Below are 24,162 nucleotides of genomic sequence, written 5' to 3'. Positions count from 1 at the left end.
CCCCAGGCTGATTGAAAGGATGTCCCAGTGTGACAACACAAACCCAAGCTATATAGGAATATGTATTCTGATGTTCATTTGTTCTTACCCAGCAAATCATACATTTACTCTGTGTGTGTTTGTGTGTACATGCATTCTGTCTGTGCACTCCCATACCATGATTTTCTTCCACCGTGTGATTTCTAGGACTTAGACTCAGATTGTCAGGCTTGGCAGCAAGTGCCTCCACCCACCCAGCCATCTTGCTACCCAAGAGTAGGCATTTGGAGGGTTTTATTTTTCTTACATAGTGATCCTCCTGCATGGCTTCACTGAGTTTTCAAAACAGAGCTGTGGGGAAGTAAGCCAAGACTTGTCTCCTCTCCCACGAACCAGGGTTGCAGGGATGCCATCCACATGGAATGCACTGTGAGAGGTGCCCCATTGTCCCTCATAGCAACTAGCTACCAGCTTTGCAACAGAAGAGTCTGGGAAGGTTCCAGGAATTGCCCAAAGCCACACAGCTGGGCAGGGGAACATTCTGGTTTCACATTCAGGCTATACTTCCAAATAGCCTGTACTTATGGCCTAAACTGCAGTAGATACCTGCAGGCTATGGCAGTGGCAAATCTTCAGTGCTAATTCCCCCATCAATTTTAGGTTTGTTGTCTGGGATTTAATTTTTAATCATATATGTATTATTATTTATAATATGGGAATATGAATCTATGCGTGTGGGTGCAATAACCACAGAGGCCACAAAAGACCATCAGATCCCCCTGGAAGTAGAGTCATAAGTCATTATGAGTTGCCCTATGGAGGTGACGGGTCTTGAACTCAAGCCTTCTCCAAGAGTAGTTTGTGCCCTTTATTGCTGAGCTATCTCTCCAGCACCAGTATTGGGTTTTCAGCGTAAGCCTCCAAGAGGGCACTGAAGGCCATCCTTGCTGCGATACACAATATGGAATACTGTGGCCTAACCTTGCTCTATATATCAGGACACAGTTTCCTGGGTGCAACGTGGCATGCTATGACTTAACCTTGCTCAATATTTCAGAGCACAGATTCCTGGGAAGGAAGGATTCTCTAGGCAAAGCAAGTTGTAGAAACCTTGGCAGCTTCTCTGTAGAGCTGGTTTATACAGGAACATTCAATAGCCAGCACCCTGAAAAGATGAAATACTTTCATTTTTCACAATGTGTGGTGTGTGTCTGAAGAAAACACTGGAATGTGAGAAGACTCGAGTGCTGTGATTGGACTCCGTGTGTAGTGGATGACTTCCTCCTATCCACTAATCCCCAAACAAAATAACCATCAAGAAATATTAAAACACACATTTTATTAGTTTCATTTAATATCTTAATTGCTCAAAGTCAGTTTACCCATTTATTGCTGTGGGGAGTGCTTAGAGGCAGGAGCACATTAAAGGGATTATTTCCATGTAATCCCCCCCTCCCAGAGGGTAGGAGCTGATCACTGTGAATCCCAATGTGCTCTGTCACAATACCAAGTGGAAGAAATAGGTACTGTAAGACGAGATAGTCAGTAACGGAGTAATACAGAAGGAGGGGATAATTTAATAGCTGCAGAAAGTATCTCATTTTCGGGAAAAGTTGGGCAAGCCTTTTTCGGGAAGAGCTATTACCCAAACTGAATTTTGCCTTCTCTTTTTCTGATTATGTCTCTGCTAATTGATAGATGTTGAAGATGTGTAGCCTGTTAAGACTTTAATCAAATGGTGTAAGATGTGATCATCTTACAGGGGCTTGGAGAACTGCGGATAATAGATCTGCATATCCCACCCTCTGTGACAGTTTATCCTCCCTTCCTTCCTGGCAGGGGAAATTTGGTAGATTACAGAGAGATGCTGTGTATCACACAGGAAAGAAAAATGAGGTAGGAAGCGGTTTCTGTGAGTATATGTCAAGAAACTGGATGCTTTGCAAACTCCCATGGCATATAGAGCTGGCCTGAGCCCATGTCACTGCAAAGGACAGAGAAACCCATTAGTGACCCAAGGAGAGCTTTCTCTTGTCCTGCTGCTGACATGTCTACCCATGCCCCCACCATAATACCTACAATGCAAGGGCATCCTGGTAGGCGCATTACAGCTGGCCTCAGGAAGAGATAAAAGCGTGGGTACTCAGGGCTGAGAGGTAAGTCCAGTCCTTGGCAGCCCCTTCTACCCACACCCCAAGCGGGTGACGGAGACTCACAGGCCATGTCTGACAGTACTGAAATATTCAGGCCTCTCTCTTCTGATACTTCATATTCATCTGCTGTACTTGGAGGCAGCCTCGTTCAAAGAGTACACAAAATAAAAACACTTTTTAAAGCCCTCAAGGAGCTTTGTACCGTGTATTTTATTAGATTGAAGGCAAAACAAGCTGATACCAGCAGAAAAAAAATGTCTGCTTCAGACCCCAGCTGACCCCTTTTGCATGGAAAATTCTCCATATGATTACAGAGCTAATGAGTGATATTTAATGAAAACATTATGCCTTTGCATATATTTGGAAGTGGCACTTTGCACATTTAAATTTACATAGAAATAAGAGGATATTTTTTTTAAATCTTAGAAATCTGTGTATTTAAAAGGAAGACTCGCCTGCTATCTCTAGCTGTTACTGAAATGCTTTTTATACAAAGCACAAACTTCTCAGCATGAAAACTGTAGGACTCGGTCAATCATCCAGTTGACACCAAACATACAAGTATTTGATGATGCGTGGATAAAACAGCTGAACGCAAGGCAGACTTGTCCACATTTCACAGAACGTTTTGGTTCTATGCAAACAACTCTGTATGAGGGAAAAACTGGGCTAAACAATTGCTAAATAAATACATGTGAAGAAAAAAAAAAGACAACACTCTTTCCCTTCTAAGAATCCTGAAGTAACTGAAGATGGAGATTTGGAGTCAAAATTGCTTCTGGGGCCCGAGTGTGTGTTTCCTTTCGTCTCAGAATCTGTGTGTCTGGGCTGCTGCGTCGAACATGGAAAAGCCCGTGACACCTGTCTCTCCACTTCTCTCCCTGTCTAGGTGGAGCTGACAGGAAGCAGCGTCTTTGACTACGTCCACCCCGGGGACCACGTGGAGATGGCAGAGCAACTGGGCATGAAACTCCCGCCTGGGCGGGGCCTCCTCTCCCAGGGCGCTGCGGAGGATGCAGCTAGCTCAGCGTCTTCCTCCTCTCAGTCGGAGACCCCTGAACCAGGTGGGAATTGCAAACCCAATGTGTTTGCAGTTGGTGGTTGGTGGGCAGGACCTTCTCTGAATGAGTGTGCTCAGGGTGCCCGTGTGGTGAGGGGTATTTAACAATTCCATGCAGCCTTCAGCCCCATGCAGTAATTAAATAAGGAAGAGATGTGAAAATAAGGAGACATTTTAATAAGTGTAATCCAGAGATCTCATTTCAGTTGAACAATACCTCTAGAAGGTCCGAGCGCCTCTAGTTTCTCTTTCGAATTATTAGAAGGATCTGCTGGTTTGAAACACCCTCGCCCCTTTATTCTTACACATTTATTTATTATTCAGCCAAATCTACCCTCTTGCAGTTGCATCTTGAATATTAGCTTGTAGAGAATTAAAAGTGTTAGTGATATGCAGAAATCTTGGTTTCTTTTATTTTTTTTAAGCATCAGAAGGTACTTGAAAGATGTGGACAGATAAATTAAGGCTAAAAAGAAAACAGAAATGGCTACATTTTCAAGCGCCTTTCCACCCTCGGTATTTAATTAGATCAATTGTATAGAGGAATGAACAGAGGTGACATTCCTCATTGGGATTCCTTCCAGGATTCTTATAGACTTTGCATTCAGACTGTTCCCATTTTCATTGTGTTGTACTGATGATAATTTAAGTATTAGGGGAAAATCCATTTATAAATTAAACAAAATGACTTGATATCCATCAGTCCCCTAGTTCATCAAACTGTTCAAACACGGGGAAGATTGGCTGGTCGGCCCGGGTCTTCCGAGAGCGCTGGTAATTAGATCTGCGAAGGATTTATTCTTTGCTGATTGGGGCTTTAAATTAATTGAAGTTCCACATTTGTGGTTTTGTCCTTTTTGTACTTTTTTAGAGGAGATATTTCATATTCTTGTGTGGTGGAGTGCTTGGCCAAGCAGCAGTGGTTTAAATGTTAATTTTTCTCATGAGAAGTTTAAGATTTTTAATGAATCAAGGCCTGATTTCAAGTGCAAAGTTTTATTTGCTTACTTGAGAAGTTATTTTGCACTCTTCAAAAGATGCCTGTGTTTAAAACTACTTGATCTGTGGTTTTAAAACAGAATTGGCAACACAAAAGCATTGTATTAGAGAGGAAAATGGAAAACCCTGCCTTGAGATTAATATTAATATTAAAATAACTACGTTTTTCAAGAAAATAATTTCTGCTGCCTAGAACTAATCACAATATGTGTATTCACAGGGGTGAAAATCACTACTTTTGGAAATATTTTGACTCCATATAGAACCAAATTCATGTTTTCCCATGGAAGTTAACGCAATCCCTCCCCCCCCCACCAAGGGAAGGGTGTTCATTACTTTGAGTGTTGATGGACATCTTCCACTTAGCTTCACACATGAGAAAAAAAATGTTTAAGACCATTCTTTACCCTTCAAAATGAAAGCAACTTTCTGGGGGAAGCCATATATTTTTTTATACCATAGCTCACTGGCTTCACTGAATGGAAATGTCCGTTAGATAGTTGACACTGTTTTTCCATTGTTAGAACATTCCTATCTATGGGTATATTAGAAGGGCTTTGTGTTCACTGGTTGCTAAAGATAGATCAGGAAACCTTGATTCCTCGTGACTCTGTGTGAACCAATTTAAATGTAAAAGCTGTTGTTTAAAGGAAGGTCTTGGGAAAGAGGATTCTGCCTCTGTGAGTCTCAAAGATGACTTCAGGTTCTTCTTGGTCCTTCAGTACAAATTCCAGCATCCGCAGCATGTGCAGCAGGTGTCTTTGTCATCTCCTGGTATCGAGCTGGTGAGCTAGTCAAGCTGTTCACCTCTGTCGCTGAGCATTTCCATGGATAAGTTAGTCCTGGTTTGATGCCCACGTCTCCTTCACCACAACTCCACACGCTCTTCGACCATGGTTCAGATCATGCCCTTCTCCTTGTTGTAGACACTCAACTATGTCATATGAGATACATCAAGGTCTCATATTCAACAGCCACTTACTCATCTACTGGTGTGTTCCTAAGAACCCCATGGCTCACACCATCCTAGCTTGACCAAACTGTAGCTTGTTAATGACCCTCTGACAACATACATGCATCCTTAGATGATCATTTCAAGGAGAATTGTCACCTTTTTTAGGCTCAGATAATGAACTGTTAATGCAACCTAAGGTTAAGTTAAATTATAAACCAATGGAAGCCAGATGACCTCAAACAGCTGTTTAGGGTGATGTTTCCTGGAAGGAATTTTGGGAAATAAAGAAAAGGACAGCCTTTAAACTGGTTCTGCTAGGGCACACAGCAAACCCAGATAAATATCCTAAGGAAATTTGCTATCTCCCATGCCTTCTGTAGAGCACTAAGATAACTGGAACAGCTCTTGGCACACTAGAGCTCTGTTCTTGCTTGTTATTCATTCTAGACAACTAGAGGACACAGCTGGCCTTCTAAAAAGGGGTTCACTTCTGTACCTGTCCCCATGACTCTCTGCTTCTGACCTACTCTTTTGTGTGTATCAACAACTGATTGAAAGACATCGACTTGGCCTTCCTGAAACCACTCTCACTAGCACACGTGAAACTGCTTTTTCCAGCACTTATGAATTAGTGCCCATCAGCTGTGCTCCCCCAAGTAAGGGTTCCTTTCCTAGGTGGCAAGTGTGACTCCCACCATTAGGGAATGCCACTCCATCTTAGACCTACAGGTCTACAGAATTTGGTTATTTTCCATTTTGCCTTGAAAACACATTTAGATTGACTTCTCAAATCCTGACCAGCAGCATAGAGTGCTACCTGGAATGAAATATTTTCACCAATGCAGACGATAGCTGGACGGGAGTTACTTTAAAAGTACATGTCAAGTACTACATCCCAAAGTACATGTCAAGTACTACATCCCAAAGCTGCTTACGTTTCTCAAAAGCTGAAAGAATTTTAACAAGATTTCTTTATTCTTAATAACATGAGGGAATGTTCTTGGAGGCTTTTGTTCACTGCCTGGTAATCTTCTAAATTCTGATGAAGCACAGATTCCTTCCTACATACTGGTGAAATTTGGCTGGAAAATGGGTATCGATATATGGTTATCATGGAAATGAAAGGAGTTGTGGATAAGGAATTTTTCTGATGCCCTGATGTGTGCAGTGTAGCATTACTAAATGACTAAAATATAAATAACACTTGGCATTATAATAAAAGGAAGTAAGTAGTAAAACCATTTCAAGGCAGTGACACTGTGTCATGATAGGAATTCTGTTTTTCCTGAGCTGCCAACCCTCTGACTGTCTTGTCTTGAATCAGTCTCAAGATAATGGGGGGTGGGGTGGCAGGAATCTGTTGACTTGACAGCAAACCCAAATAAATATTTTAGATGTGTGCACCTTTACAGATAGTTTAGTAAATATATTATTTCCTTTAGAGAAATCTTTAGTCAAGCATCAGAAAATAAATGGGTACTCTGGCTTTTAAAAGCCCTGGTTTTCCTGAGTGCCTTTTGGGGACATGAATCAGGATATTCTGGAAGAGACTGCCCTTCTCCATCCGCCAAACAGTCCTTTCTCTTCTCTTGCAAGCTGTGACAACGTGGGGGCACAGACCCTCCCTGCACACTGTTTGGATGCTGTGTCTTTGCTGTGTAGGTCTGCCTGTGCTCTTTCAGTGCTCCTAATGATTCTGCATCTTGGGATTACAAGTCCTATCTTCTTTTCATAAATCCCAATGCTGTGCCTTCTGAGTGCTTAGTAAACAGAAAGGCAGCTTCTCCCAGAAATCCTGGAGGAACTTCAAAAATCTCCTATTTTGAAGACACACTACTTTTCCTTGAGTTGTCATGAAATGGTATTTCTACTCATCCTTCCTTGTTACTATAACAGCTTTTATAATTATAAAATTAATTTGTAATCATTATGAAAACTTCAAAATATACAGAAGAGGGGAAAGAAGGCCAACCAGTAGAAATAACCATTATTCATAAATGGACACTATACAGCCTTCTAGATTTCTTCTCTTTTCCTGGAGGCATATATATATACAGGATCTCTTCCTGTAGGTGTGTATACACAGGATCTCTTCCTGTAGGCATGTATACACAGGATCTCTTCCTGTAGGCGTGTATACACAGGATCTCTTCCTGTAGGCATGTATGCATAGGATCTCTTCCTGTAGGCATGTATACACAGGATCACTTCCTGTAGGTGTGAATACACAGGATCTCTTCCTGTAGGCATGTATACACAGGATCTCTTCCTGTAGGCGTGTATACACAGGATCTCTTCCTGTAGGCATGTATGCATAGGATCTCTTCCTGTAGGCATGTATACACAGGATCACTTCCTGTAGGTGTGAATACACAGGATCTCTTCCTGTAGGCATATATACACAGGATCTCTTCCTGTAGGCGTGTATACACAGGATCTCTTCCTGTAGGCGTGTATACACAGGATCTCTTCCTGTAGGCGTGTATACACAGGATCTCTTCCTGTAAGCATGTATGCACAGGATCTGGTCCTGTAGGCATATATGCATAGGAAGGAACTCAACAAAGCGTGCTTCTTGGCTTGAGTTTTATATATTTTCCTAAGATCCTGACATCCATATTTCTGGTAACCTGCTTTTTCCTATACCCTCATAGGCACCTTTCTGTGTCACATTTCTCTCTCCAAAATGAGATTTCCTCTGTCTCCAGCAGTTTGCCTCCTATGAGACAGCAATCTGCACCTGCCTAGGACTTCTATCAGGAGCAACAGGCCCAGGTCCTGCTTGGGAAGAATTCAGTGAGGACAAGAGCTTCTTGTAGCTTATTTGATGGGTGTGACTTCGTAGGAGGAGAAATCAATACTACACTAGGATTTAGACAATTTACTGAAACATATGAGACAGTATTTGGAGTGAAGAATAACTATAGCAGCATGGTTAACCACTGGTTGTCTAAAACAGAGGCTATCATGTTTTGTCTCAAATTTCAGGTAGAATCCAGTATGTTTTGTAGGCAAAGATACCCATTGGTATAATCTCTATGCCTGCAATGCCTGCTCTATGTTCTGTAGGCTGTACAGGATGGAAAAATGGGAGCCTGGGAGTTTTTGTCAGAATGGAAGTAACTTGCATTTTCTGTGCATATCTCAGTGCCATGGTAAATTTGATCAAGTCCTCAGTTTATAGAACAGGGATTCAAGTCCTGACATGACAGGATGATTTTCCAAAAGGTGGTAAAATTAGGGAAACCAATGACAAGCAATAACAATAATGAATATATTATCTAAAGATCAGGTCTATATTTTACTGCTTGGATATAAGATATACATGTGACTTAATGTGGGAATTGTTGACCATCTGGTTTGTGGTAGGGTTGTTGCCTTTTCAGTTTGGTTTCTAGATTGGTTCCAATTTCCTATCAATGAACTGAATTTAGAAGTTGGACAAGAGAGACCATCTCAGTAACCTCACATCCAGCCCCAGTCCCCAGACAATGTGACTGTATCCACAGCTCTGTCTGCTGTACTGCAAATGTCAAACAGAAGGTGTAATGGATTTAATATTAGCGCTGGCCCAGGTGTTGAGGGAGCTGTTAATAATGTCACTCCAGTTATTGATCTGAAGCCTTTAAAAATCAGAGAAAAGTGAGAGATCCTCTACTGGGGAAAGGCATACACTGGCTGGGTTTTATTGCCAATATATTTCTACATATAGAGTGGTGACTCTCTGGAATTATGTTATTGTCATTAATCTATGTGAGATAATTCTGGAGTCATTGTATGGCAAGATAATATCGTGGAAACTGTTCTGAATGCTAATGACGAGAACAAGTCCTTGTAAACATAAATAAACTTCAAGTTTTGCATGGTGGCTGCAGCAGTCAAACAAGTTGTCACATAAAAGGTTCTTAGCACAGTGACAATGTTGGAGCCACTGGAAGTATGCAGAAAAAAAACTCTATGTCACTCTTCTTTTGGCTTTTGAAAACTCTAAAGATAAACCTGGCATGACTAAGTTAAGATGGAAATGGATTTTGTTCCTGCAGTTAGGGACCTTTTCAGGAAGTTAATCCTTCCATCTTAATGGAAGTTTGTATGCAATAAAACCCCTGCTTTCCATGGTCCCAAACTAATAAGTGAAATTAAAATTTATAATTTATATTGAATGTTTGTCAAACTGTAAATACACATTTAATTCCTTTCCAGTTTCACTCAACGTAAACAGAGATAAATCCATCAGATAGTGCGGTACAGTCCTCTCTGTTGGACTGAATGTGAAGTGTGTTGCCAATGGCGTTCCAGCATTTTTTTAAACATGTTCACCGTCCCTTAACTTCACGTGTCACTTGTTAATTCCCAGGTGTCTATGCACATGATAAGTATCATAGAACCACCCCAACCAAACTAATCTGTTAATAATACAAAGTGATTAACATGTAGGGGTAAGTTGAACTTTTTATATAAAGTTTTATCTCCAATATGATTTCTTATTTTTAACCTTGTTATTTTAGAAATCAAATCCAAAGTATCTTCATGGTAGTCCCGAAGGTAATACACACTGTAAAAAGAAGCCATTCATAAATTCAGTACTCAAAAGGAACAGACTTTTCAAAGTCTGAAGCCAGGGAGGCATGTTTGGTGAGACCAAGGCTGGTCTAGGTTATATAGCTTCCCATCTCAAAAGAAAAGGCAGGCAAACAGCCTACACTTTCATTCAGCCTTGCCAAATTTAGAGTAATCCCTTGGCCTCAAAAAAAAAAGCTACCTTGATGGAGTACCATCTTTCCCCCTACAGAAGATAGTCTATTTTTAAATGTCACCTTTGTCTCCAGCTAAGCTCAACAAGATCACCTGGAACTACCTCCAAAGGGAACCTACCTCCCCCACCTCCGCCCTTTCCCAGCAGGTAAACGCCAGCCCACTTACCACCTTAATTTGTGTTTGCCCACACTATGGTGCTTGTCAGCATATGGTATAGGCTTATACTTCCGGAATCTTGCCAAGCTTGCCAAGGGGGACCAAAAGATAAATCAAAATATTCTTCCCACCAGGCGCTTCTGGCTCAGTGAGTATGTGAGTGTTGTCCTTCCGGGCCGGCTCATGGGATGCACACCTGCAGCCCCAGGCATCCTTTGCGAAACAGCACTTTGAAGTCAGCACGGTGACTCTTCCCCACAGAAGGCAGCCTCCCTTCCAGTCCCATAGTAACTCTAAATACCATTCTGGAACTAACTTTCCCTTCCAATGTTCAGATCACAGTAGTTCTAGTTCAAAAAGAGAATAGTGTGATTGTGTGTGTATATGGCTTTTATGCAAATTAGTACAACGGTATTTTCGGGGCCAATTTTATTCACTATCAGAAACAAAGACATCTTATCAAAATATGAAATAGATTTACTCAGTGTATGCCTCTGTATATTTGCATGTATGTATGTATGAATGCGTGTATATTTTCTCCTAACACAATCTGGTAAAAAAAAAAAAAAAAGGTTTAGGAAATCAATTCTTAAACCCATTTTTCATAAGTTCCCTTAAGTAGCTTTCCAGGTTGTAATTTTTACTTCCATTTACATATGATGATAAGGGGCACACTTTTCAAGCTTCTAAAATGGAACCCAACACAAGTTGTTAATGATGACATGTTCTGCCCATTAAAAAATGTGGATGTCTTTGTCACTGCATAATTAAAAATTACAGATTCTACAGTTGTTGCTTTGAAAAAGCACAAGTTATTTGCTTTTAATACATATCACTGCACAGAAATTCCATCCCTGTCCAAATTACACCGTTCTGAATTCTTCATCTGCACTAAACAGCAGCCACACAAAGGATCAGTTACCTGGCATTGACTGAGCTTCGCAGGAGCACACATCAGAAGAGGCAGAACTGGCTGGAAACCATTTCCACCCCTAGTGAGCAATTTACTCATGATTGCTTGCGGAAAATACTGGAAATATTGCTTCTGTGTAAAGTTTGCAACTTCCAATTGTCAGCTCTTTGCCAAGCAGTTATTCCCGAGTATAGCTTTAGTGCCCAATCCACTCTGGCCACTGTGATCATGGTGGCATTCCTACCCTGCTTGGTGTGTGCAGAGCGCAACAGCTGCTAATTACAGGAGCTAATTCACACCGCATCCCTCTGAGGCAGGTCAGTGTGTTACCCTTGTTCTGCAGCTGGGGGGAAGCGATAGAAATTCTAAGTGGCTTGCCCCAAGCCTCGCAGGTTAGGCGTAGCAGCAAAGATTAAAGAAAGGGTACAATATTAATGTTGGAGTAAGTGGGGAGCCAGGAAATAGGTGGGGGGAAAAATGAGATGGCAACATGCTAAGAATCAGACTAGAGGAGTTTTCTCCAAAGGGTTTCTGAAGTCCAAACAGAAACCTAATTATCTCTCTCTACATATATTTCATTGAGCTAAAGTACTTTTTAATAATAGCTACTTATTGGGGACAAAATCCATCTAGCCTTTTTTTTTTTTGCTTTCATCTCTGCAATGAAAATCTTTATGCCACAGTGAACAGTAACATATGACTAAAACACAGTCAAGATTCAACCCTGAATCCTGTGTTGCACGTTCAGTGTGTGACCCCTGCCACAAAGTGAAGCCCAAATTGTGTGCTCTCACAACTATGTGTGCAGCCTTGATTCTGCCGCAGCCAGCCCTGGACATTGACTCTGCAACTTCCTCAGCCCCTTCCTTCCAGGACAAGTCACCACGGCAGGCTTGAGATAGACAAAGAGCAAGAGTGTCCATGGTGGAGTAGACATGGCCTGGAGGTATCTTCTGCTAACAAGGCACAACCATGGTTTCTAAGGACCCTCTAGAAACAACACCCAATTTCTGTTGGTTGACAGGATCTGAGGCAGGTAGACAGGATCTGAGGCAGGTAGCCTAGGTCTTTTCTCTAACTATTACTAACCAGAGCGGAATTTCTTTCAAGATCTATGCCCACTTGGTAATAGAGATAGTATAGATTATTCAACCACCACTGACTGAGTACCATGTTTCAGACATTATCTTTTCATGTTTCATGTAAAGTCCCCTGTATCGCAATAGCTGACCCTTTAGTGAGGGGGACATGTGAAATCGTTACACGGGCGTGCAAAGGAGATGACAAGCAGGCTTGACAGAGTTCCAAGAATGGCAGCACTGGAGCACGGACGGCTTGGCAGATCCACCTCAATAACAGCGTTAGCATGACATCACAGACCCTGATGAGCAGAGGCTTTGCTGACTATTGCCAAAGCCTGTGTTTGTTTCTGTTCCTTTCTTCCATTAGGTGGCCTGAACTTGACCTAATACTGCCTGAGAGAATGTGAGTCCCTCTGATTGCCACTTTTAGACTGCAGAGAGACATCCTAAAAGGGAGGTATCCTCAAACAGCCTTCCTTTCACCTTGTGTGGCTCTCTTTTACAAACTGAAATTCGGGGAATCATGGCTTGGAAAGCTGTGCTGACGCTGGGGTTTCTCCACCCGAGGCAGAGCTTCGCAAATAGTATACTACTAATAAAAGCTATTTATTGATGCCATTAATATGCTTTGCCCTGACACTCCAGTTTTATAAGATGGTGCATTTCCTAAGTAGCATTTATATTTCTCAAAGTGGTTTCCAAATAACCTCTTCTCAGCAGTCACTGAGCATACAAGAGGAAGCTGTCGACCATCACGAGATGGATTCACAACAGACAGCCACTGGAAAAGAGATGATGCTGCTGCTTTCCAGTTGTGTCGTAAGAGAGTTAACGAGTGGCCCAATGGCGGTGATTAGCTTGGACTCGGCAGGATAATGTCTCTACCCAACTGAAGAGACCAGCGTGAGAGCAGAGAGACAGAGAGAGTATTCCAGATACTCCCCCACAGAGCACAGTGGGATGAGGGTGTTGCGTCATGAGGGCAGAAGGTGGAGCCTTGCCACCCTGGATGAAGTAAAGGTGCATTTTTATCTACCATGGTGTCCGATCATGGAGTACCTAAGGTGCTACCATGACCCCTCTAAGATCAGTGCAGTAAGTCCTAAGTGTCACTCATTAATGCAGTGGCCCATTAAATGTGTTTATCACTTAATAATAACTATGAAAGTCCCAGATTTAGAAACCTCCTCCCTCAAGGATCAAATTCTACAAGTCCCTGTGGACTGCTGAATGCCTTGTGCCACGTAACTGCTAATATGCACAGAGTGCTCAACATGTGCCGGTCCCTCTGCTAAGCCTAGACTGTGTATAGCACAACCTAATTCCTCACAAAACACTATGAAGATGGTAGCCTTATTATTCCCATTTTACAAATGGATTATTAAGAAAGGAGTTGTTGGACAGTGATGGTGCATACTTTTTAATCTCAGCACTCTGGAGGCAGGTGAGTCTCAGGGTTCAAGGCCAGCCAGAGTTACATAGAAACCTGCCCTCAAAAATAAAAGAGAGAGAGAGAGAGAAAGAGGCCTTCTTTTAAAGGCACATAGAAGCCTTAAAACTAGTCTAAGATTTGGATCTGAATACCCACTACTAACCAAGCAACAAAGTGCACCTCCACAGCTTACCTGCAGTAGCTGTCACTGGAGATCACCAGCTGGTAGCACCCATCCTCCAACCCACCTGAGTAATCTTGCCTGCAACATAGATAACTTGGATTCACAGCACTTGATACTCTATTCCCCCTGGGAATGTCCAGGATAGTTCACTAGAGAAACCTGAAAACAGAGGCTTTAAGAGGCCAGCGCTGCAATGCCAGAGTGTGGGGACTAGAACAGAAAGCAAGGGTGGTTTGGAATTAAGGAACTCTTAGGGAAAGGAAGAGGCCCACCTCATGCTCAGAACTTAGCGAGGAGCTTCTGGGAACTACTTTAGACGTTTTCCAAGTCTTAAGCTTTCATACGTGATCAGGATGAAGAATGCCATCAGCCCCTCCCATTTTCTTATCAGTTGGTATGAAAATCTTAAAACATTTGAAAAGTTAAAATATTATATGCACTATCAATCATGGCATACTAATATATAAATTCCTTGAATATTAAAAGCTGAATCTTTTAGTGATTTATCTAAGTATATCCTGTGGCTCTAGAATGTAATAGCATTGATAAAAGGAAGGCACCAGAAGGCAGTAAGCTTCCACTCAACTTTTTCTATCCATCTCTTATTGAGTAGAGCATATTGCAAGGGGATCAAAAGTCTAAAAATGGAATTGATTACATAAAGTGGATTAAAACGTCATCTTGTTTTTAGGAAAATGCTTTGTATTTCACAGGCATAATATAGAAGTAGCACAAGCCTAGACCAGTGAGATGGTTCAATAAAGTGAAGCCACTCGAGTTCCATCCCAAGGGCCCACGTGGTAGGAGGAGAGAATTGACTCCAGGAAGTTGTTTTCTGATCTCCGCATGCATGTCGTGATACGTAAGTGCGTGCATGCACACACAGAGCTAATTTAACAATAATAGTATGTCTACAGTCACATAAACAAGACCTTCAATGTTTCTTTCTGTCCTTCATTTCTGCATTCATTTGATCATTACTTTGCATGACCACAGGATTGGCTTTACCCTGATAGGGCATTTACCAGGACTGTCTCTTCCCTCACAGAACTCATACTCGCTCAAGCCCGTGCCAAAGACAGTCAAGGCCACCACTTTTTGAGCAGCAGGCTTACAATGACCCAGTTGGTCATCTCTGCTTCTGAAATGTGTAGCTCACAAATTCTATTTGAGAATCTCAAAAACAGATTCCTTGTAACTGTAAGTGTGAAAAGGTTCTCACTGTTAAAACAGAAAAGAAAAACACCCCCACGGTTGTCTTCACCCTGGAAATTAACAATCATTAACTTTATGAAGATTTCACATCTTTATGATAGATACATCTATAGTCTATAACCTATCGTTGCAGTGACAAAATACTAACAGAGGCTAATGTTGTAAAGGAAAGGAGTTTACTTAATTCACAGTTTAGAAAATGAAATTTCAAGAAGCATGGTTTAGGTTCTGGCAAGAGCCCCTCTTGGCTGCATCATTTCATGGTAGATATCAAAAGTAGGGTGTGTGGCAAAGAGAGAACCCTATCTCCAGACAGAAAGTTGGGCTCATCACCCCATCTCCACAATTCCTTCCAACCCATTGACATGACCCAGGTGGTATGTGCCTTGCATACCACCTCCCTCAAGCACATCATGGATCAGGGCTAGAAAACATTCATTCCACCCCAGTTTTAGGACTGCCTTTGTGCTGTGGCTGTATCAATCGGAAACATGTAAATGCATGGATCTTGGAACCCGATGCCCTGTTTCTATTTTCTAATCCTGGATCTGTCACTTACCAGTAGTGTGAGCTTGAGCAAATTAAATTAAATGTGCCTCCGTTTCCCCATTATAAAATTTTAACCCTCTGTCCTAGATTAGAAGCAGGACTAAGAATAATTTCCATTTGATTTTCTCTCCAAATGAGTTAACATACAAGCATTGCTAGCATCTTGTGAGGGTATAATGAATTAATCAGGTAAAATACTTAGTATGTAGTCTTTAGTGAATAGCATCATTAATTCTGTTGGATTAGGCATTCTATTACCTAGTTTATTCCTTAGGGAAAGGATGGTCAGGGATTTAATGACAGGAAGTTGGAATGTGTTCATGAATGGCTTGGATTTGGGTTTCATTGACATCATGTACTTGCTACCTGATTTGAGGGGGTTGGATTCTGCAAGAGGCACACAACATCCAGGGGGTGCTTCTGAACACTGATCACACACACACACCCTATAGGGGGCCCATTTGCTAGAACTTTGTGTGAGAGGAATGCTTTTTTGGAAATAGAAATTTCACTGCTCCCCAGATTTCGCAATGTGCCAACTTGGTTCTACAGATCCCGACACCAGTTCTGTGTTGGGTTTTTGTTTTATCTATTTTATGTGCATAAACATATGGCCCACGAGTATGTATGTGTATTACATGTGTTCCTAGTGCTCATGAAGGTCAGAAGAGGGCATCGAATCCCCTGGGACTGAAGCTACAGATAGTTCTATGTGGACGAGAGCTCAAACCTGTGTCCTGTGCAAGAGTAACAAGTGCTTTTAACTGCTGCACTGCCTCTGCCGCCGTCATACTCAGTCTTGTTAAAGCATAACTGAGATCATACTCAGTATGGTTAAAGCATAACTGAGAGTGTGGTTTCATGCCGCTGTTTCTGGATTCTACACACCAGCTCTGCCTGTGGTGCTCTTCTGAGGCTAGCTCATATTGGAACCTGCCCAGATGCTGGTCTCCTCAGGTGGGCAGCTTCCAGCCTGGCCGATTAAAGTGCACTCTGCTTATGACCTGATGATTTGGCTGGTACGGAGTGCATATGATGTACTGGCATATTCCCATTTTCTCTGGCTGGACCATTGTTGTGGAACTATAGCCTCAGCATGGATTATGCTTCACAAAAGACTAAGTGACCCAGAATCAGATTTAGACTTAAAGCCCTTTTTACTGTCAAATCAGATTTCATGAAGCCTGTTGGTCTGTGCTGGAGAATGGGATGGGGGACTTGGGATTGGCTTGAACTTTAAATAAATCAATTTATTTTGTGTGGGAGGGCCTCCGTTCATCACTAATCTTGAGAGCCAAAATGAATGTTGATCTGGTAGAATGCCTCTTTGAAAAGCAAGAGAGATGCCCGGATGCCCTGGCCATAGGAACTATATCTGGACTTAAATAAATAAATTAAGAAACTCATTTCACATAGGCCACCAGGCAGTCATGAGATGTTAATGACTTTTAGTCACTGCCAACCTGGACAAAATTCAAGCCAATGACCTATGGGTGAAAGGCTCTGTATATCCCATTACCAATCCCCTGAGCCATCCAGCTGCCCCTGACAAGGTATTTTATCATGCCGAGTCCAGTGAAGTACAATAGTCCAAATTCCTGTACCATCAGGAAATCTTCTTCCATTTAAAATTTATAAAAAACACATTAAAGCAGAAAACCTACTTCCTCAAATAAAGGAGCAGTTTCAATTGAAAGGACAAAACTTTTGGAATAAGGGGGAGCATGGTTATACACACATGCACGGTATGGAATTCTGCTATAAAGTACAATATTTCCCATCATATTTATGCCACTGCACTTTGATTGTTCCTCTGAACATTTAGTAGACTGGCATATTTTGGAGTTCCACTTTAAAAAAAAAGTAATTAGTTTGGGTTTAGCATTTGTATAAAACTGATTGGTTAAGCCCATGATGCCTTCTCTTCTGGCTTGTTTTTAAGTGTCATAAATAAATGACTCCAATGTTCCACAAGACAAATGTTCTTTAATCATCTAATGCACTCATTTATCCTAAGCCTTAACCTTAGTCCTAAATTAAGTCTGTTGCGAAAATATAACTTCATCTAAAAACACCCATCAATCCTACATGGTTTTGATAAGCACATTTAAAAAACATAAACAACCAGACAGTTGTCAATCTGGGTGGAACCCAGGACTATCTAGGAGTTATTCACCAGCAGTCGTATTTCATGCCCACACGGCCGACAGAATTACAAACCAGAACAGGCTTGTACCTTTGCTGAGAGTCTGTACTTTGAAAGTGGGGGTGGGGTGGGATGGGGTGGGATATAGTTTACAAGAATGTAAAATAAAACGGAACAGACAAAAGAGAACTCCTTTCTTATACCAGACACAGTTGGGAGTTTACTCGTTTCGAGAAAATATTAATAATTTGACATTAAAATTTCACGATCACATATTTAGTAAATTGCATGTCATGCCTTTGATTAATTTTCATTTGCTCATGGTCCTAAAAGTCTGTCAAAGAGCCTGGCTGTCCAGAGCTCAGACATGAGTAATGAGTACCGCGAGGTCTACTGCAAGAAGAAACGAGTAAGAGTACAAACCCTTGACTAAATTGAGCACTCAGTACCTCATAACTAAGAATTCATAGTTGGGTGAAATCTTCATTTTGATGAGTAGCCAGTTTAATTTCAAATTCATTCTTGTGCCGTTCATTTGCAGGGGTACCCTTCCACAGTGGAGCAAGCAAAACCTTCCCGGTTCTGTTTTGTTTACTGGCTTTCTTGGGTCCTGCAAAATAATGATCACAGGGCCCCATGGGGTTGTAGGATACTCCCCTCCCCCACCCCCAACTGGGGCTTTAAATTTTTTTTTAATAGATAAGAACGTTCAGCAAATAGCTACATTGAGAATAAACTCAAAAATTATCACCGAGGCCCTTCCTCTGCCATAATTTGTCAAATCTGCTGATAGGGAGCAAATTCTATTCATAAAGATTTTATTTTGGGGGGGGGACCTCTTGTGATTTGGTAGCAATTCAATTATAGTTTTGGGAGATAGTGAGCCCAGAGAGGGAATCCAGACTGACAAGAAATATGACAGGACAGTTACAGAGTGTTTATGCAATTAAACTTTCACTGACAATACCTGCAGAATGATGAATGCGTGGGCGGAGGTGTGTGAGTGCAGGCAATGCCCCACAAGTATTGCCCATTTTTCATTATTATACAACTGTTCAGATCTTTCAAGAGCAGCCTGCAGTGGCGGGGGGGAAGAGAGTGCAGTTGTGCGCATGTTAGCCAAATGCCTTTTTCCACTCCCTCCCCGGGTCTCGATACGCCAGGTGATAAAAGAACATCTATTTTAGAGAAAAAAAATGTTTCAAAAAGATTAAGATTTACCCTGAGCTTGACATATATTAATTTTGGGTACCAAAGGAGGTTTTTATTCTTTTTTTTTTCTGCCTGCAACTTTATATCACTCCCCAACTGCTAGAGTAGTGCATAATTAAACTGCGGGGTTATTCATTTTATGCAAGCAGGTGCAAAGGGCACTATGGAAGTAAGATTTTACTGATGGTCGATTAAGAAAGAAAGGAGAAGCTGAAAAGCCTTTTGTAGAGAACCACAAAAGCTTACGGAAGAGATTAATTTGGTTGGGCAGAATCAGTACGCATGCCTCCATCTTCTGTGGGTACACGGAATCCCTAGAGTTGGATAACTCCCGAGCCTCTAACAGACCCTAAGGAGAGCCTCAGATTGGTGACATTGGTTGGGATCTTAATTTGAGACTTCGGTTTGGGGGTGTGATTTTTATTTTTTTTTAAAGTGTAAATATCCTGATATCTTGATCAAGTAAAAGGAAGACAAGAAAAAGGAGCTGCTCTCCATGTGGTAACCCTGAGGCCTGAGGTAAATGAACATGGAGCCAAGTGAATTCCTTCTAGGGCCCAGAGCTTGGCTGATTCATTGTGTATGGAGGTGAGAAAGACAGGAACGCCAGCTTGTGACAAAGGTGCAAAGTCGGTGTGCCTCCCTTCTCGTGCGCACATCTGTCTAAATTAATGAGATTTACTTGGGGAGGAGAAATGATATTCATCTTCAGACCATCATTCATTGCTTTGGACCTCTGGAAGGCTGCTCTCGGTGATGATGTTTTGATTTTGCTTTTGTTTAATGGTTGACATCCCCGTTAATGTCCCCATCCCTTCTGGGGACGGTACCGTTTAGAGAAATCTGGGATTTTACATAGAAAATTTCAGTAGTGACAGCAGGCCCCCATTAGTCTCAGACCCTTTGTTTGGGTCTGGGCTGAGAGCTGCAGCCACATGTATGCCTCTGTGGCTGCTCTCTGGAACCAAGACCCCACTCATCTGTAGACTTCAGCCGGACAACTGGCCACCTCAGAAGCAGCAGAACTTTTCCGGCCTCGCTTATTGGTGCAAATCAGCTACCTTGACATCCCCATCACTGAGAAATTGCTGTCTCCCATAGTTTAAAATTATTTTTCATAATCATTTCTCTTGCCAAAAGAGCTGTATTCTGTTATACAGGAAAAATCTGTTTTCATCAGATGTGATTTTTTTTAATATGCACTAAAATTGATAGTTAAAAATATTGTTTTCACATTACTTAGGTGTTAAAATTACACAGTGGTGTTCCTTTATTTTCAGAAACCAGACCTAATCCTGTTAATTCAAAGTGAATAACAAATAGTACTAAGACTTTTTCCCAAGTTGTTACGTTCATTCAACCTGCTTGTGTTTTGTTCTTCATCATAATTATTTCCAAGTCAAATCTGCACTGATTTCCTTATGGACCTGCGTACCTCCGACTAACTTAAAGAATTGAGCTGGGATAATTCACACAATTCCTCGGGGGTCATGTTCACTGTTTTTTTTCAAGGACATTTTTATTACAAAGCTGATGAAATTTGCATATTAATTCATTTCTTTCAATTTTTTAAGATTAAATGTTGTCAACATGTATCAGTGCAAGGCCCTGACAGTGCTGATGAAATGGGTCAGTCAAGCTTGAACATTTAGAGTAATGCAGCCATCTGCAGCCCCCTCGCCCCTTGTGGCGCTCCGTGCTACCGCTGCAACTTGATTAAAAAAAGTTTTATTCAATGCAGGATATTAAAACATTATCTAAGAAGTGATATGTGTTAGTCCTTCCATCTTCCCAGCAAGTGTATTTGACAACAAAATGGATCCAAAGAGATCCTTGCTGACTGGGAGTTAGTGTTGTGTCCATCTTAATTAAACTGCAACTCCAAAGCCCCCAAAGCTTTCTATTGGGCGGAAGGAACTTGCCGGGGGGCAGGGGGACTTGAATTTAATATGTCCTCTCCTGGTGTGCCTTACTAACAAAAGAAAGATGTCACATATAAACTCTGGGCAAAAGGTGAGAGTTTGTACAGTTGACAGGGACATGAAGTAACCTCCTACCTTCCCCGGGACCCTAAGAAGTGGACCCGACCTTCCTGCTATGAAGCTAAAAATATTGCATTTCCTGGATAGGTCTAAAGCCTTTACAAAGTGGCACTGCTGGGTTGACATGGAATTCTTATTTCTGTCTACACACCCAGCCTGAACCTTGAGCTGCATTGATTTATCCAGTTCCAAGACAACCCTAAACACACACTTCCATCAGATACTCTCAAACAGCAAGCCCACTTAAATGAAAAATCCCTTTAGTGTTACATTGCCTTTTCCGTGTCAGCCTTGGTGGCCTTTCCAGGCCATGTCTTTCTCTGTGTCTGCTTTTTAGCCAAAGCCTCTTTGGAGTGTACATTATGCCATCAATACATTCCAAAAGAAATTTTCCTTACAAAGAAGAATGTTGGCTGCTATTGCGTTTGGATAGCAAGGCATCCTGCGTGACATCTCTTCTTATGGCCGCCCAGCTCCCATCTCTGCTGGCAGATGGCTATCTCCAGGGACTTCTGTAGTGGTTCACAATTCATTTTTTGATAAAACATTTTTAATGTAACTTATATGTAAATATTATAAACTAAATGTATTAAAGACTCCATTTTTGAGGTTGTTCACTTGTAGCAATACAAGCTCGCTGTTGAGTTCCTAACTTACCTAAATTATAACCAGCTAGGAAGGTTTGTTTCCTAAAGTGAAATAAAATGTAATGCCTCTTATGAAGGGAACCAGAAAGAGAGTAGTCTCAGGAATGCTTTTCTCTTGATTTTGAATTAAACTCCCAAACTCATATTGGATTGAAAAATCAAAAATCAGACTTCACATTGTCGAGTTGGAAAATGTCAGATATGAAATATTTAAACTGTAGAATACAGTCTTCGACTTTGGGTTATAAAACTTTAATTTTGTGAGTTGGTAGCACTCCAATAGTTCAATATTTTTAATTCTACAAATCCATGTTTATTAACTTTCAAAGTTTAAACAGTATCACCAAGTCTATTGAAACTAAATTATTCTGACTTGTGAGAGCTATAGGGTAGCTGTAATTTGTTTTCTACTTCTACATAAGTGACAAAGACAAAGGAAAGAGCAAATAAAAGAATTGATTGCCACAACAGTCCCTCCTTATAATTTCCAAATGACCACAAACTCAAGCCAGTCATTAACTCAGACCACACACTGTTGACTGGGATTTTCCTATACAAGTCTAGTGGCACTTAATGCAGACTGGGCTTGTTAAAGTGGCATCCATCATATTATTGTTGGGAAATCACCTATGTTTTCCCCCTCAAAAAAGTTTTTTTTTGGTTTGGAAAACATGAACCATCTATCCTGTTTGAAAGTCTCTAACAGTTTCAAAGCCTTTTTCCCATGTCATGACTGCTTGCTGCAACCAGAGATGATCTTCATCCCCCTCCAGTGATCACTCTATTCTCTTAATTCCCCCAGTGCTTCACCCATGTCCCGACAAGGGGATGTTCTTTGCTAATTTCTCAGCACTGCTTCAGCACTGCTAAGTGAAACCCCTCAGCAGGTCCGCTGAGTATCTCATGAAGAACACTAGACGGGAAGACTAAAACTCACACTCGGCTCCTGGTTGGGTCTCCAGCCAGTGTCTTGCCTTAAGCATGGACTCAAATACTTCCATCCCTTTCCCCATCCACAAAATGGAACCAGTATTTACTCACGGGTTACCAGAGCCATCAAAAAACATAATAAACATGAAAGTGCTAAGAAAAAAAATAGTATTCTCTTTAAACAGCTTACAAGGCTAATGCAATGCATAACTCGTATAGCACCAGTCTTTGTGGCTTATCTTGTGATTTTTAGACTCTTGTAGGTAAACAGTGGCCGCTTGGATTTGTACATTCCAATAACATGTCCATAGCAGCGGCTGTCGACTTCAGAATCCAAGTTAGATTATCCGACACAGTTCTGATGAAATCCATTCCTCCACCTAACTTAATCTGTAGATAATTTAGTTTGCTGCCGGGGAAGGAAAGTGCATTTGCTGTAAACCCAAACTCCTGGTTGCTAGCAAGAAAATTCGGTCTGCTTTGTTTATTGCTTTTGTTTCATATATAATGTATATGACTCCGTGGTGATTTGTTCAGGGGACAGAAGCTCAGGGGTTACCTTTGCATCTCGAATCTCCGGAACATGTGCTACAAAAGCATTACTTACTTCCGAGTTACCCAAATCAACTTCAAGTACCAAGCTTCTCTCCCAGGAGCTATTTTCTCTGCCTGTGTATAAGCTTACAGCCATGTTTCTTTTTTAATGATACAATCACAAGCGGGTCTTTCCTGGGCTTTAGCATGCCGTGTCTTTCTTTCATTTCAAGTTTCAGATATCAGCTGCTGCCTGGTAGGGCCCAAAGTCCTCCAACTTAAGCGTGCAGGAGGCTTGTCCAAAGTAAAATTCTCATCACTACCCCCTGAGTATCCACAGACCTGGAGACACCATGGAAGCTTTTCTGAGATTTCTATGTCATCTAACTAAACCCTAGTCCCATGTCTGACACACAGCAATTCTGCTAAAATTCTAAGCTAAATTTGTCCTTGGAGCACTTGGGATCTTGTAGCCGGAAAAATAGAGGGCACCTCAGGTAATATGGGGAAGTAGTTGAACTCTGTCCTTGATCAGGGTGATCAGCACATAGGATGAAGCAATTGTCCTCCAAATCAGACCAGCATGCCTTCATTTTTATGACATATACGTTAATTAATTATAAGGGAAAATGGGAGGCAATATGATTATGGTACCAATTTAAATAAAATTTCAGACTTTGTACTATGCTAATTAAAAAGAAACAACCACATTCTCCAAAAGTAACTTAATCAGGATCTAAATCTTGTCACATGGTGATGGGAAAATAAACTAAGACACAAAAAATTTGTGGGAAAGTCTGCTTGTAAATTGCAATTTACTGCTAGTAACTTATTAAAGTGCATGGTTCCAACAATGTACATCAAAAACAGAGCTTTTACAAAAGGAATTCACAAGATCAATATTCCAAGAGTGGATGAGGGAGGGGCTCACAAGCCCCATCTCTAGCTGAAGAGCTATTGGCAGTTGGTGGCTGACGGGAGAAGGAATAAAAACAGTTTTCCAGTGGAGTCCTACACCCTTGAACATACAGGAAATACTAATTAGACTAAGTGGGTTATTTTAAAAATAAAAGGACATGAAAGTTGGGGGAGGAGTCTGTGAAGGAGAGTCCAGGAAAAGTGTTGGGGGATGGAAGTAGACATGATCAAAATATATCATATGCACATGCAAGAAGATACGGACTTTAACATAAGGCTGTATTAATGGTAGCACATA

General features: G+C 41.4%; 1 protein-coding gene across 9 annotated transcripts in view; it reads left to right on the top strand.

The window, feature by feature from the left end:
- The window catches only part of Npas3 (neuronal PAS domain protein 3), a 790,249-nt gene that overhangs the window by 662,565 nt on the left and 103,522 nt on the right, over window positions 1–24,162 (top strand). For all 9 annotated transcript variants that reach the window (XM_040743093.1, XM_040743094.1, XM_040743092.1 and 6 more), the window contains one exon: window positions 3,022–3,196. In XM_040743093.1, coding sequence (XP_040599027.1) covers window positions 3,022–3,196 — 175 coding nt within the window. The remainder of the gene's footprint in view (window positions 1–3,021; window positions 3,197–24,162) is intronic.

Source organism: Mesocricetus auratus, unplaced genomic scaffold (assembly GCF_017639785.1).
Source record: "Mesocricetus auratus isolate SY011 unplaced genomic scaffold, BCM_Maur_2.0 Super-Scaffold_15014, whole genome shotgun sequence".
Taxonomy (NCBI): Eukaryota; Metazoa; Chordata; class Mammalia; order Rodentia; family Cricetidae; genus Mesocricetus; species Mesocricetus auratus.
This window is presented reverse-complemented; position numbering and strand designations above follow the sequence as displayed.